Here is a 12834-nt window from a genome sequence, read left to right as displayed (position 1 = left end):
AAAGTTATGACAGACTGTATATACAGTGGAGTTGGAGTTAGAATTTTATGTTGAACCTGTAAGGCAGAAAACCCAAACATCTAATTACTTAGACATAGCTCTGAAAATCATGGGCACTTACTACTGCAACTTCACAACACAGAACAAGATTCGCAAGCAGTTTTTATTGATTACTTCCTTAAAGCGATAACAAAGGGCAGAGTAAAGACATACAACTGCTGCTCATTTGATGAGCTCACTGGATTAAATATTAGATCAAGTGTGGAATCTAAAGAAAACAGCGGTGTTTGAGAAGTATAGTGTCAGGTTTCCTTTCCCAAGCTGATTCAAGATCCAAAAATGTAAATAAAAAAACAAGCAACATGCACTTTTAGTCAGCTGCGTGAAATACCAGACCTCTACCGGAACGCTATGGAATCATCAACACTGCGTTGGCTCCTCACATTTACTTGTGTCTGTGCATTGATTTATTGTTTGTATGCCTTATTTAGGCAACAATGGTTGTTTAATTAGAAACATAAAATCCGATTGAATGCTGTCACTATAACGGGGTGTGTTTAAGTCAACCAAATACAAATCAGTCTGCTGAACATTTGACACCTTACAACCCTTCTATTTGGGTAGCTTCTTGCACTTTCTTCAAAACCAGTCCTTTATTTCTGCAGCTCCTTCATCCTGTTTAGGGCAGAGCCTGTCTGGAACCATTCAATCTGTGTCTCGTTGAAAGTGTGGTTTAGCTCAATAGTTTCCTTGCTGCCATCCTTGTGCTTGAGTACAGCATGCAGGGGCTTAAGATGAACACACACAAAGATTTACACATTAATAATGACAAAGTAGACAAACAAATGAAAAATTAAATTCAAAAGCAAGAAAAATGCTCCTCACCTTTCCAGGGGCAAAAGTCTGGAGACCAACAATGGATATTTTATCATCTGGGCGGATTTTGTCATAATCATCAGGGTCGGCAAAGGTAAGAGGAAGCAGGCCTTGTTTCTTCAAGTTTGTTTCTGTTAAGAGATATAAAACTAGTTAAATGGAGTCTTCTTTCGGCTTCTCCCATTAGAGGTCGCCACCGCGGATCATCCGTCTCCATACCCCCCTGTCCCTGTCCTACATCTGCCTCTTTCAAACCAACCACCTGCATGTCTTCCCTCACCATATCCATAAACCTCCTCCTTGGCCTTCCTCTTTTCTTCCTTTCTGGTGCCTCGCTCACCTTGTCAACAAAACGTTCTACACGCGCCGTCCCTCTAATAAACTATTTTTTAATCCTGTCCATCCTTGTCACTCCCAACAAAAACCTCAACATCTTCAGCTCTGCTACCTCCAGCTCCACCTCCTGTCTTTTACTTAATGCCACTGTCTCTAAACCATACAACATCGCAGGTCTCACCACAGTCCTATAAACTTTCCCTTTCACTCTTGCAGATACTCTTCTATCACAAATCACTCCTGCCACTCTTCTCCACCCACTCCACCCTGCCTACACTCTTTTGCACTTTGCACATTTGATCCCAGGTACCTGAACTACTTCACCTCTTTTCCCTGCAACTGCACCACTCCACTGCACTCCCTCCCATTCACACACATGTACTATTGTCTTACTCCTACGGACTTTCATTCCCCTTCTCTCCAGCGCATATAACAATAACTAAATAACAATATCATCCGCAAACATCATGGTCCACGGAGACTCCTGTCTGACCTCGTCCGTCAACCTGTCTATCACCACTGCAACCAGGAAAGGACTCAGAGCCGATCCTTGATGCAGTCTAACCTTCACCTTGAACCAGTCTGTCATTCCTCCATTAAAAATTAGTTTCTTCATTTAAACTAATTAAATGGAGTATTACACTGAAAAGAAATGTAACATGTAATTAAGCTTCTATCAAGGTTTAAAAAAAAAACAAAAAAAAAAAAACCTAACATTCATTAATTTCATTACCCACAAAACAACTAACAGCAATAAACCACAATTCCCCATTGGATTAATAAAGTAGGAAAGAAACGTAGTGTGCTAAATTAGGGAATTATACTGCCTTACATCCCACACTGCTATGTGCAACTAAACAGTGTGAGCCTGAATGATAAAGGTACCAATAAAGGTCTGAAACACTTATTAACAGAATCATGTTTTTTTTTTTTAAAGGCAGCTCAAGTATCCACAGCTCTAAGGATGTCATTTTCTGCTGTTTTCATTGTGTATAATATTATTATTATTAGAACAAATTATTATGTCACAGTTAATCTTGCAGAGAAACACACAAGCAGGTATCTTTAGTCATTAGCCAGCTCTCAAACAACTTTACAATTAATGGAAAACCATTAATTGGCTGACTATCAACCTATCATTATATTAATACATATGTTCCCTGAAGACATAAATACTTATTTCTCTTATTATTTGCTCTTAGCCTGACTTTTTGTTCTCTTACGCATTATGTTCCCAAATATGTTCCTTGTAAATGTAATGTCAATTTTTTTTTGCAGTGTTAACTATCAAAAACTACAGGCAACAAATAGGCCTGTTTAATGTTTGGGGAATCAGGTTTAAAAGTACAGCAGATATACAAGAAAATGCAGAGAAATGAAACTAGTCACCTCTCTAGGGAATGTGTGTTTATAGCATTTATAAAGCTTTTGTATAGAGTGTAGAGATGTGCATAGGATGTTTTGTTAATCCCATTCCCCACCTGCTTTTAAAAGACTTCTAGCTAAATCACATAGCACATACATACATACACACACAAAAATATATAATGTATGTGACCAGCCAAAATAAAGGTAAATATTCCCATTCCTGTAAATTTTTTGTTGTTGTATTGTAGTGTATTCCAAGATTAATAAAGACTAAGTTTTAGTGCAGGGGAAAACGCAGAGTAACACTCAAACACTCACCATGGATTCTGGCGAAGCTTTTGACAATGATGGCTCTGCCTCCAAGATGTCTAGGCTCCAAAGCAGCATGTTCTCTACTGGATCCTTCGCCGTAGTTCTCATCTCCCACCACAACCCACGAGATACCATTTTTCTACAGGAATAACAATAATAATTAATTGTTCTTACTTCTGAAGGGTCTTACTCAAAACACACCAGTGTATTATTATTTCTACATCAATGAAACATATCTAAATTAAATAACTTTGATTAACCTTGCAGTAAATTAAATAAAGAAATCAAGTGACATTCAAAGTGAGGACCTTTTACCTTATAATTGCGTGCAACATCGGGTACAGCACCAAATTCTCCAGTTAGCTGATTGCGGATCTTATTGACTGCATCATTTTCAATGTTGACAGCTCCAATAAGCAGGTTGTTCGAGATGTTGTCCAAATGTCCACGAAATTTTAACCAGGGTCCAGCAGCACTGATGTGGTCAGTGGTGCATTTGCCTTTTACCTAGAAACAGTGTAAATGACATGTAAAGACAAGCACAATCCAACAAACTAAGTCTGGAAACAGTCTTTTTCTAAATTACCTTAATAAGCACTTGCATATCCTCTAGGTCTTTGCCAGTCCACCTGTCAAAAGGCTCGAGCAGCTGGAGGCGGTTGCTCTGTGGGTTGACATCCACTCTGAGTCCAGACCCATCTGCTGGGGGGTGCTGATATGTATCTTGGCCTGGGTCAAAGTCAAGTGCAGGCAACTCATCTCCTGTAGGGGGCTCCAGCTTAAATTTCTCTCCATTGGGAGCTGTGAGATAGTCTACCTCAGGGTTGAATTTTAATGTACCAGCAATGGCAAGTGCAGTAACAATCTGTTTATAAATCAAAAACCACACTGTAACACAAAATACAACTAAAAGAACAGAAGAGATTGTGCTCCAAACAGTAGCATTTCCCTCAATTATCTTATAATCCTAATACCTCTGGGGATGTGACAAATGCATGTGTGGCAGGATTTGCATCATTTCGTGCTGTGAAGTTCCGGTTAAAGGATGTGACTATGGTGTTTTTTTCGCCTTTCTTAACATCTCTCCTACAGGGGAAAAAATAAATAAATAATAATAAAAAACAAACAAACAAACAAACAAAAAAAAAAACCACAACAACAGGTAGAAGTCACAAATAGAATCAATTTAAAGAATTAATATTGAGTAATAAAACATTTAATAAGCAGGGTTCCTTGTGTTACCTGTCCCACTGTCCAATGCATGGTCCACAAGCATTGGCCAGGACAACTCCTCCAACATCACGCAGTATTTTAGCCTGCAACCAAACAAATATATTTACTATGACTATATTGATACCATGTTGATAAACTCCCTAAATTTACACATTAAATCACTGACTGTATTTATACATTACAGCATCTATATCTGGTCACTGTTCAAATACTGAAACTCACATAACCGTCTCTCTCGATGGTAGCACGGATCTGCTCAGAACCAGGGGTGACTGTGAATTGGGCCTTGCACTTGAGCCCCTTATCTAGAGCCTGTTTGGCCAGAGAGGCAGCTCTGCCCATGTCTTCATAACTTGAGTTGGTGCAGCTTCCAATTAGACCTGCAAGTCAACAAATACTTTTTTCCTCTGAAAATCCAGCAGCACAAGTTTTTATTAAGTTGTGTTTTTAAGAGATAATGAAGGTGTGTACATACCCACTTTGACCTCTAATGGCCAGCCATTCTTCTCTGCCACAGCGCCAATGTCAGACACTGGATGAGCCAAGTCAGGAGTGAAGGGACCATTAATGTGTGGCTTCAGCTGCAAAAAGTTAAACAGTAAATCAGCAAAAGTCCAGAGCACAGTAGGATTAGAGACCTTATCTGGACAAGAAAGTAGAATATTAATAGTAATTTTACATAGAACATTGTTAAACTACAGTTGTTTTTTTTTTTTTTTTAGAGATTATTCATACATGGGAATTAAACGCAAGAAATATACTGAATAACCTTTCTGGTTAAACTTGGGGATGACTAGGAGCCAGTGCCAGAAGAAACAAGTACATACCGCATTTTTCGGCCTATAAGCCGCTACTTTTTTCCCACGTTTTAAACCCCGCGGCTTAAACAACAAAGCGGCTTATTTATAAATTTTTCCTGGGTTTTTCCCGTTTTCACAAACTTTAAGCCAAAAAACTGAGCCCCATAACATTAGACCAATGAAATTTCCGACTGGAAACGGGTAGGAAAAAAAAGCACCTCACCTGTGTTCTGAGCTGCACGGCATTACGAGAAAAAACTTTTTTTTTTTTTAACGCACGACGACGCCAAAAGAAAAACTCCCGAGAGAAATAGTTGTGAAAGGAAGGAGTAGGACAGTGAACAATGACTTTCTTGGTAGGCTACTGTTTAGATACAAGCTGTTGTAACGCATTGAGTCTGGGTGAAGGGAGAGCTCACTAACTCCAGTTGCAACAGAAATCATAAGCACAGACAGGTTTCCAAAACTCGTGCTTTTTTATTTTTCTTGACAACAGTGTTACGGGTTAGTCAAAGAAACTTAGAAATGAGCATCAGAAAATAATAAGGACATATTCCTCGGTCTTGCACACATGCAGTAATAACGGAAAAATGCGGCGGCAGCCTATTCCCAAAATGCCGCTCTGCTCCTAAAGAAAGCGCAACATATTTCCCCCGTTACACTGTGTAACAGACACTGTCTTTCATTAAAGCCTGTGTAAAGTTAATTAGTTTCAGTGTAGCCTGCAGCTAATAAACAGGTGCAGCTTATTTATATTAAAAATAAAAATCTTTGTCAAATTCAGTGGGTGCGGCTTATATATGGGTGCGCTTTATAGTCCGGAAATTACGGTAAGTTTATAAAATCAACAGAAAAGCAAAGCTGTAAAAACAGATTTAGTTAAAAATCGCTTAAAAAAATTACAGTAATCAAAAAGAGTTCCCTTACTTTACTTTTTTTGCATGTTAGTGTACTAATATGTTTTAGCATAGCAGTAAATAAATCTAAAACGCTGCTATAAATGACAGCTAACAGCTATCATTTAAAACATACTATATAATAAAAACAAAATTTATAAGACTGAGGAGATAATCTCTGGCTACATCCAATTCAAACTGGATTTTAAATTGTAATTAAAAAAATGGAATGTATCCGTTTAAGCATTGTATGGAGCAATGTTTCGGCAAAAGAAGAAGGGCAATAATGACAAAACTTAGCACAACACAATTTCTGTAATATGACACGTTGTACAAGAGGCCACATCTGTTGGGATCACAGACCAGGATTATAGTTATCAGAAAAACCTTGAGACTCGGGTATTTTGACTTGGCAGTTGAAGGAAGACAAATACAGAGTAGATACAAGTGAGGGGTCTCAGGGTAGCAAGTGTATAAATCTCAGCTTCTTTTGTTGAGCCATTATGCCATAAAAGGACTCATAAGTGCTGAACATTATATTTTGATGACAATAACACAACATTAGCATACAAAGATCATATTCTTTCATCTGCAAAATCCAAATTACCATTTTTTTTTTGTATTAGTTATAGATTAAATCAGACTGTGTGCTTACCTCACTTAGGTTAATTTCAACCACTTGGTCATATTCACAACCATTGTCAGGGGTGAGCAGATCTTTGTACTCATCAGCCAGATGGGCAATTTCTAAGCAAACAAGAAAATAAGTACAACAGTGGGGAAAAAAACAAATGGATAAATACAATGGAACCTCGATACCATCAAAAGGAAAGAGTCAAAACCTCATAGAAAGCGAGTACCGAGGTTGCACTCAACATGATATAGTACAGATATATTACCACTGACCTGCACGGCCCGTCTTTTCCAGGTATGTCCTCATACGGTGATTGTATGGAAAAACTGATGTGGTAGCACCAATTTCAGCACCCATGTTACAGATAGTAGCCATTCCTAAAATATATATTTAAAAAAAATTAAGCGCATGTAAGCATGCCCGAAAAGCATACACCAAATTATTTTTCGTCTAATGAAGTCTTACCTGTACATGAGATTGAATCCACCCCAGGGCCATGATACTCCACAATAGCACCAGTGCCTCCTTTTACTGTAAGAATTCCTGCCACTTTCAGAATAACATCCTTTGGTGAGGTCCAACCTGATAGACTGCCTGTCAATTTCACACCAATAACCTGCACAGAAATTCACGTTTTTTTTTGTTTTTTTTTGTTTTTTTTTTAAAGATAAGCTTTTCAACTGCAAATATGTAGTGCCACAAAAGTGTTCGTGCTTATGTAAACTCACGTTGGGACACTTAAGCTCCCAGGGAATTCCTGCCATGACATCAACAGCATCAGCTCCACCCACTCCAATGCAGATGCTGCCCAATCCACCACCATTAGGTGTGTGGGAATCAGTACCTATCAGCATTACTCCCGGATAGGCATAGTTTTCCAAAATAATCTGTTACAAGAAATTAAGCATTGCAGAGTTGCAGATTTAAAAACATGGTAAACTGCTGAAAAAAAATCTTTAAAAAACTTCCAGTAGGCATGGGTTTAAAAATAAAAGCATTTTACACAATACCTGATGGATGATTCCTGAGCCAGGTTTCCAGAAACCAACACCATATTTAGCCCCTGCACTAGAAAGGAAGCTGTAAACTTCCTGATTCACTTCCTGTGTCAAAGCAGGCCAAAGAAATATACTGCAGTTTAGTCGCACAATTATTTAGTTACAAAATATATTAACACACCTAATAATTCCTGAAACTATACAGAAAGGACATTTTCCTTTTTAAAATCAAAATTTTTAAACAATACGATTCAACAAATCATTGTGCACATCTCAATTTTTTTTTAATTCTATCAATAAACAGCAACATGCAGTGAAGGGCATTTTAATCACAGACCTTTGCTCGCTGTAAGTCCTGAGCTCCTCCGAGTTGAGCCTCAATAAGGTGATCACAGTGGATAGTGGATGGTACAGCCACTCTGGGCAGGCCGCTGCTGATGAACTGCAACATGGCCATCTGTGCTGTCGCGTCTTGCATTGCAACTCTATCTGGACGCAGGCGCAAATATGTGCGTCCTCTAACAATCTCCTGATTTTTCGGGTCATCCAGATGGCCATAGACAATCTTCTCCGAAAGCGTAAGTGGCCTGTCCAACCTGTTGCACCACAAAAAAAAAACCTTACTGCTATCTATTGCTATTCCAATACCAGACTAATGTAGACAAATAGGAAAACAGTGTGCTGGACAGAAATCAACAGAAAGAGCAATAGGAAAACAGACCAGTGTAGATAAGAGAGGGGAAAAAAAACAAACATGATAGGACAAAAAGCAAGCACGAGAGGATGCGGGCTGACCTTTTGCGCACAATATTGACATTGAATTGGAGTTTCTCATAGTTGATGTAGGAGTTCGGCTCGAAGCGGCTCATAGACACCTTGGCTTTAGCACTTAGGGCCGCAGACACATGAAGACGTCGAGCCCCATGGCCCAGGATTAGCTGCAGAGGGAATTCAAGTTCAAGTTGGAGGATACACTACTAGTAAAATATAAACCAGTCATAAAAAAGTGAGTAAGGAATATAAATCTATTGAGATTAAGGATAAAATTCATGATTCTCAAGGTCTTTAAAAACAAATATGAAAAACATTGAAACTGTGGAAGTCACTACAAAAAAAATCACTACAATTCAGTAGGTGACTACCTGAAGATACAGCAGACCTGCATTTGAGATAAAATCTTGACCTGGGTGAAGATTATAAATGTGTTTCTGACAAGGTTCTCCCCTTTCGTTTGTTTTGCTGATTAAATGGCGCTGTGTTGTGCGATTTCCACGCTTCTGAGCTCATACACTCTTATAACCTTGTGTTAACCTTGCAACTAAAACACCAAGCCGCCCTCTTCAGACAGCCAACATACAAAACCAGCAAAACCATAACGAGGAAAAATGGTTCCTAAATATTTCATTAGAAAACATCCATGAGTGTTAACTAGATTAGTAAATGAGCTCATAATGAGCTCCTGCTAACATCCTTGGAGGCGATGACCTGAGCAGCTTTAGCCCGCTATCTGCCCTCTGTACCCTCACCGCGGTGCCCCAAAAACCCTCTTCAGCCTTAAATACACGCCCTTTACATCAATTCACAGTGTACACAGGTTTACACACAAATAAAACACGCACACTGTGGTATTTTAATAGCTTTTTTCCGCTTACCTGAAGCCGGGAGACGGTCAAGCAGTAGGATGCCATTTTGTGCACTGACAAAGATGTGACGCTGAAAAATGACGTCACAGCTTTAAGTCTTGTGAACCTCCGGTTCCGCCCACACTTCTGCTTATCACAGTTCAGTACACAGTTCTGTAAACAGTTCAACAGACTGTTTAGTACACCGTTCAGTACACAGTTCAACAGACTGTTCAGTACACAGTTCAACAGACTGTTCAGTACACAGTTCAACAGACAGTTCAGTACACAGTTCAGTACACAGTTCAACAGACTGTTCAGTACACAGTTCAGTACACAGTTCAACAGACTGTTCAGTACACAGTTCAGTACACAGTTCAACAGACTGTTCAGTACACAGTTCAATAGATAGTTACACAGTTCAGTACACAGTTCAACAGACTGTTCAGTACACAGTTCAGTATACATTTCAACAGACTGTTCAGTACACAGTTCAGTATACATTTCAACAGACTGTTCAGTACACAGTTCAGTACACAGTATAATAGACCATTTAGTACAAAGTTCAACAGACCATTTATTACAAAGTTCAGTACACAGTTCAATAGATTTTGCAGTACAAATTTCAGTACACTGTTAAGTAGACTTTTCAGTACATTACTCAATGGACTGTTCCGTAAACTGGAGCAGTGATCAGAAGTTTGGCTATTTTTTAGTGTCAGATCATCAGATCAAACTTGAATAAATGTTAAAAAACGAATTCCGCAACATACAACGACATTGCACACATTTTCAAAATAAAATAAGAAGAATAGTAAAATGATCAGTACACTGATACAGGAAATATGGGAGTCAGCCACGCTCTCCGTCTAGAAGAAATATCAAACATGTTGCACAAATTATATTTCAGCCTAGTTGTCGTGTTAATGGAACCAGTTTTAGATGACCTTCTTGGTTCATTGTCTGTTTGGAGTAATCATTAGAAGATGGGTAAATTGTGGCCATGATGAAATGCACATTTTTAGCAACAATACTCACAAAGGCTGAGGCTTTTATATAATGATTGATTGATATTAACGTGCCCAAACTGTGCCAAGGAAACCTTATCCACATCATTACACTTTCACCAGCCTGGACTGCTGACAATATAGGGTCCATGAATTTATCTTCCATTCCATCTGTAGAACTGCTGCTCACTATATATAATTTTTTTTTTTTTTGCACCATTTGCAGGAAAATCTAGAGTACAGATGCCAAAACTAGAGTCCGTGGGACAAAGTGGGCTCATGGTGACCTTTGATTTTGCCCACCATGCCATATATATGGGGGGAAAAAAACATTTTAAAAAACTTTCTCTCATTAGAGGTCAGTGAATAACTGTATTAGGCACTAAACTCAATGTACTGTAAATACATTATAACATGTAATTTATTTAAAGACTGCATTTTGTTTTCAATGTTCTGGTTAGTACATAGGTAGTCGTCGACTTACGACCTATGCGACTTACGACCTTTCGACTTTACGACCACAATCGCTAGACGTTATTTTTCTACCAGCTTCCGGCATAATTTCACAGTACTGTACATATAGCCTACTCTACTTACTTTTGTTGTTACAAATGATACATTCGAAAATTGTGTCATTTGAATGAAAGAGTAAATTAGATTATGCAGTATTACTTCATAGAATAAAGATTGTCCATCCTAAAAAGAGTTTATTCCCAAATTTCTATGGATAATCCCAGCTGGATACTGTTCACCTGCACCTGTAATCATTAAAAACATGGCTGTTGGTTTATCAGTAAAACTTATACATATGACTTATTTTAGTCCTAACCCTTAGCAACAAAGGGCATTAAGGCGACTAGAAAATAGTTACCAGAGGGATGCATTGTAGAGAAGTTTGCTGCCAGTCTGAGTGTGCATGACCGCGTGTGGGCCACAAGGCGGCAGTGGCGTGCGCGTAAGGCTTTGAGGAGAAGTAGAGTCGGGTGAAAGGTCGGCGTGACGTTACTACGACAAAGTGTCGTGGAGGCGGCTCTGTTTCGGCTAACAGACAATGGCTAAACATCATCCGGATTTGATTTTCTGCAGAAAACAAGCAGGCGTCGGTAAGAGCGGCTGTTAATTTACAATACAGAGATCATTACATATCAATGCAGGTTAAAACCGATCCTTGTGAATCAGGGCTGCGCAGCTCTATCTGATTAGCCACGCTGGTTAGCTACATTAGCAAGTTTCGCAAAGCTCGTTGTAGCATTGGTTAGCATTGCTTCTTTTTAGCGCGATAAAAAGAAACCGCTGAAAATGCAGACCGAAATGATGTCAGTATCTTCGTCGTTATGTAACGAGTATACATTTCGTATGATCATCTAGCTGTTAGATTGTTGCTATTGATAATGTTTATATGTCCCAAAATAATTAGCCTGTGGTTTAATAGTAAAGTTTAGATCCCAAATATTGTTTATGACTTTACTCGTTACAAAGAAACTACCAAATATTATCCACCGCCTGTCTACATTCTTTATGATGTGTGATTCATTATTCTATGTCAATGTTAAATTTAGTTTATTAAAATTATCCTTTCAGGCCGAACATAAACATTGAAACATTTGAACATGTCCAAACATTTAGGAGTTCAAATACACAATGCTGAAGACTTTTATTTAATAAGACAGAACGCAGTAGTCCATAAACAGTGTCTGTGTTGAAACATTAAAACTATTCTCCTAAAAGCTTTCAGTGTAGATCAAGATGCTCTGGCAAACACCACATTTTAGGCTTTAGTCAAAGCTGACTATTGCAGACATTGTGTGATTTTATAAACTGTACGATTAACCATCTTTCTCTTTTTCTTTTGCAGCCATTGGAAGACTTTGTGAAAAATGTAAGTTTTAAAAGGAAACTATAGAGCTTAAACTTTTGTTCAGCAGCATTAACTAAACCTGCTTTCTATAAAAATGTACCTTTTTAATACTTTTCATTTAAAAAAAATAATGACTTGATTGTTGTATTTTCTGGAAGTTTAATTATTCCACTGTTGTGCTAATGTCAGGAAGCATTATCCGAAATATTCTTGTATAAATTCCTGTCAATATATCTGCCTGTGTTGACATAGATTATTTTTTTTTATTATATTTCATGTGAGATTATTTTGAAAGGTTTTAAGTCATCAGTATATTGTAATTTTTTTTATAATGTCAAACTTGTCTTCAGGCGATGGAAAGTGCGTCATCTGCGACTCTTACGTCAGGCCATGCACGCTCGTACGCATATGTGATGAATGTAACTACGGCTCGTATCAAGGGCGCTGTGTGATATGCGGAGGTCCGGGGGTATCAGACGCTTACTACTGTAAAGAATGCACCATACAGGAAAAAGATGTGAGTAAATTGGTATTTAATTTTTCTGGGGTATTTTATTTTTCTCCTTGTCACCCTGAAAAGTTTTTGATATTTTGCACACCGTGGGTACAGAAAATATGATGATGCGTTTGGTTACTAATGTGGTGTTCTTTCTCTGTTGCACAGCGAGATGGTTGCCCCAAGATCGTGAACCTCGGCAGCTCTAAGACTGACCTCTTTTATGAAAGAAAAAAGTATGGCTTCAAAAAGAGGTGAAGATGTTGGAATATAGAAAAAGACGGCCTTTTACCTTTAGTTTTCAGCAGCTTTCTTTTGTACGAATACTCTTTTTTTTTTTTTTTCCAATGTAATAAATAAAACTGTTATACAGTATGCAGTTGTAGTTCACTCTGTTT

General features: G+C 38.3%; 2 protein-coding genes across 2 annotated transcripts; one reads left to right on the top strand and one right to left on the bottom strand.

Moving 5' to 3' along the window:
- Positions 1 to 145: 145 nt before the first annotated feature.
- Positions 146 to 11148, bottom strand: aco2 (aconitase 2, mitochondrial). The gene is made up of 18 exons (XM_046854344.1): positions 10954 to 11148; positions 9106 to 9249; positions 8249 to 8391; positions 7791 to 8049; positions 7466 to 7558; positions 7184 to 7342; positions 6921 to 7071; positions 6728 to 6832; positions 6477 to 6568; positions 4601 to 4706; positions 4348 to 4505; positions 4135 to 4208; positions 3867 to 3978; positions 3479 to 3757; positions 3208 to 3399; positions 2899 to 3031; positions 886 to 1007; positions 146 to 788 (listed from the first exon to the last, which is right to left on the bottom strand). The coding sequence occupies exons 1-18, from the start codon at positions 11146 to 11148 to the stop codon at positions 654 to 656; spliced, it is 2652 nt and encodes an 883-aa protein (XP_046710300.1). The 3' UTR covers positions 146 to 653.
- phf5a (PHD finger protein 5A) lies at positions 11061 to 12811 on the top strand. The gene is made up of 4 exons (XM_046854355.1): positions 11061 to 11185; positions 11938 to 11961; positions 12291 to 12457; positions 12605 to 12811. The coding sequence occupies exons 1-4, from the start codon at positions 11134 to 11136 to the stop codon at positions 12692 to 12694; spliced, it is 333 nt and encodes a 110-aa protein (XP_046710311.1). The 5' UTR covers positions 11061 to 11133; the 3' UTR covers positions 12695 to 12811.
- The last annotated feature ends 23 nt before the right edge of the window (positions 12812 to 12834 follow it).

Source organism: Silurus meridionalis, chromosome 7 (genome assembly GCF_014805685.1).
Source record: "Silurus meridionalis isolate SWU-2019-XX chromosome 7, ASM1480568v1, whole genome shotgun sequence".
NCBI classification, from domain to species: domain Eukaryota; kingdom Metazoa; phylum Chordata; class Actinopteri; order Siluriformes; family Siluridae; genus Silurus; species Silurus meridionalis.
Note: the sequence above shows the minus strand (reverse complement) of the source record. Positions and strands in the feature narration are given on the sequence as shown.

Coding starts and splice junctions, on each gene's coding strand:
- phf5a (XM_046854355.1), top strand. CDS start 11,134: ATGGCTAAACATCATCCGGATTTGATTTTCTGCAGAAAACAAGCAGGC. Junction 11,186..11,937: donor CAGAAAACAAGCAGGCGTCG/GTAAGAGCGGCT, acceptor TTTCTTTTGCAG/CCATTGGAAGACTTTGTGAA. Junction 11,962..12,290: donor TGGAAGACTTTGTGAAAAAT/GTAAGTTTTAAA, acceptor ACTTGTCTTCAG/GCGATGGAAAGTGCGTCATC.
- aco2 (XM_046854344.1), bottom strand. CDS start 11,148: ATGATGTTTAGCCATTGTCTGTTAGCCGAAACAGAGCCGCCTCCACGA. Junction 8,050..8,248: donor GTCAATATTGTGCGCAAAAG/GTCAGCCCGCAT, acceptor GTGGTGCAACAG/GTTGGACAGGCCACTTACGC. Junction 4,707..6,476: donor TTGAAATTAACCTAAGTGAG/GTAAGCACACAG, acceptor AACTTTTTGCAG/CTGAAGCCACACATTAATGG.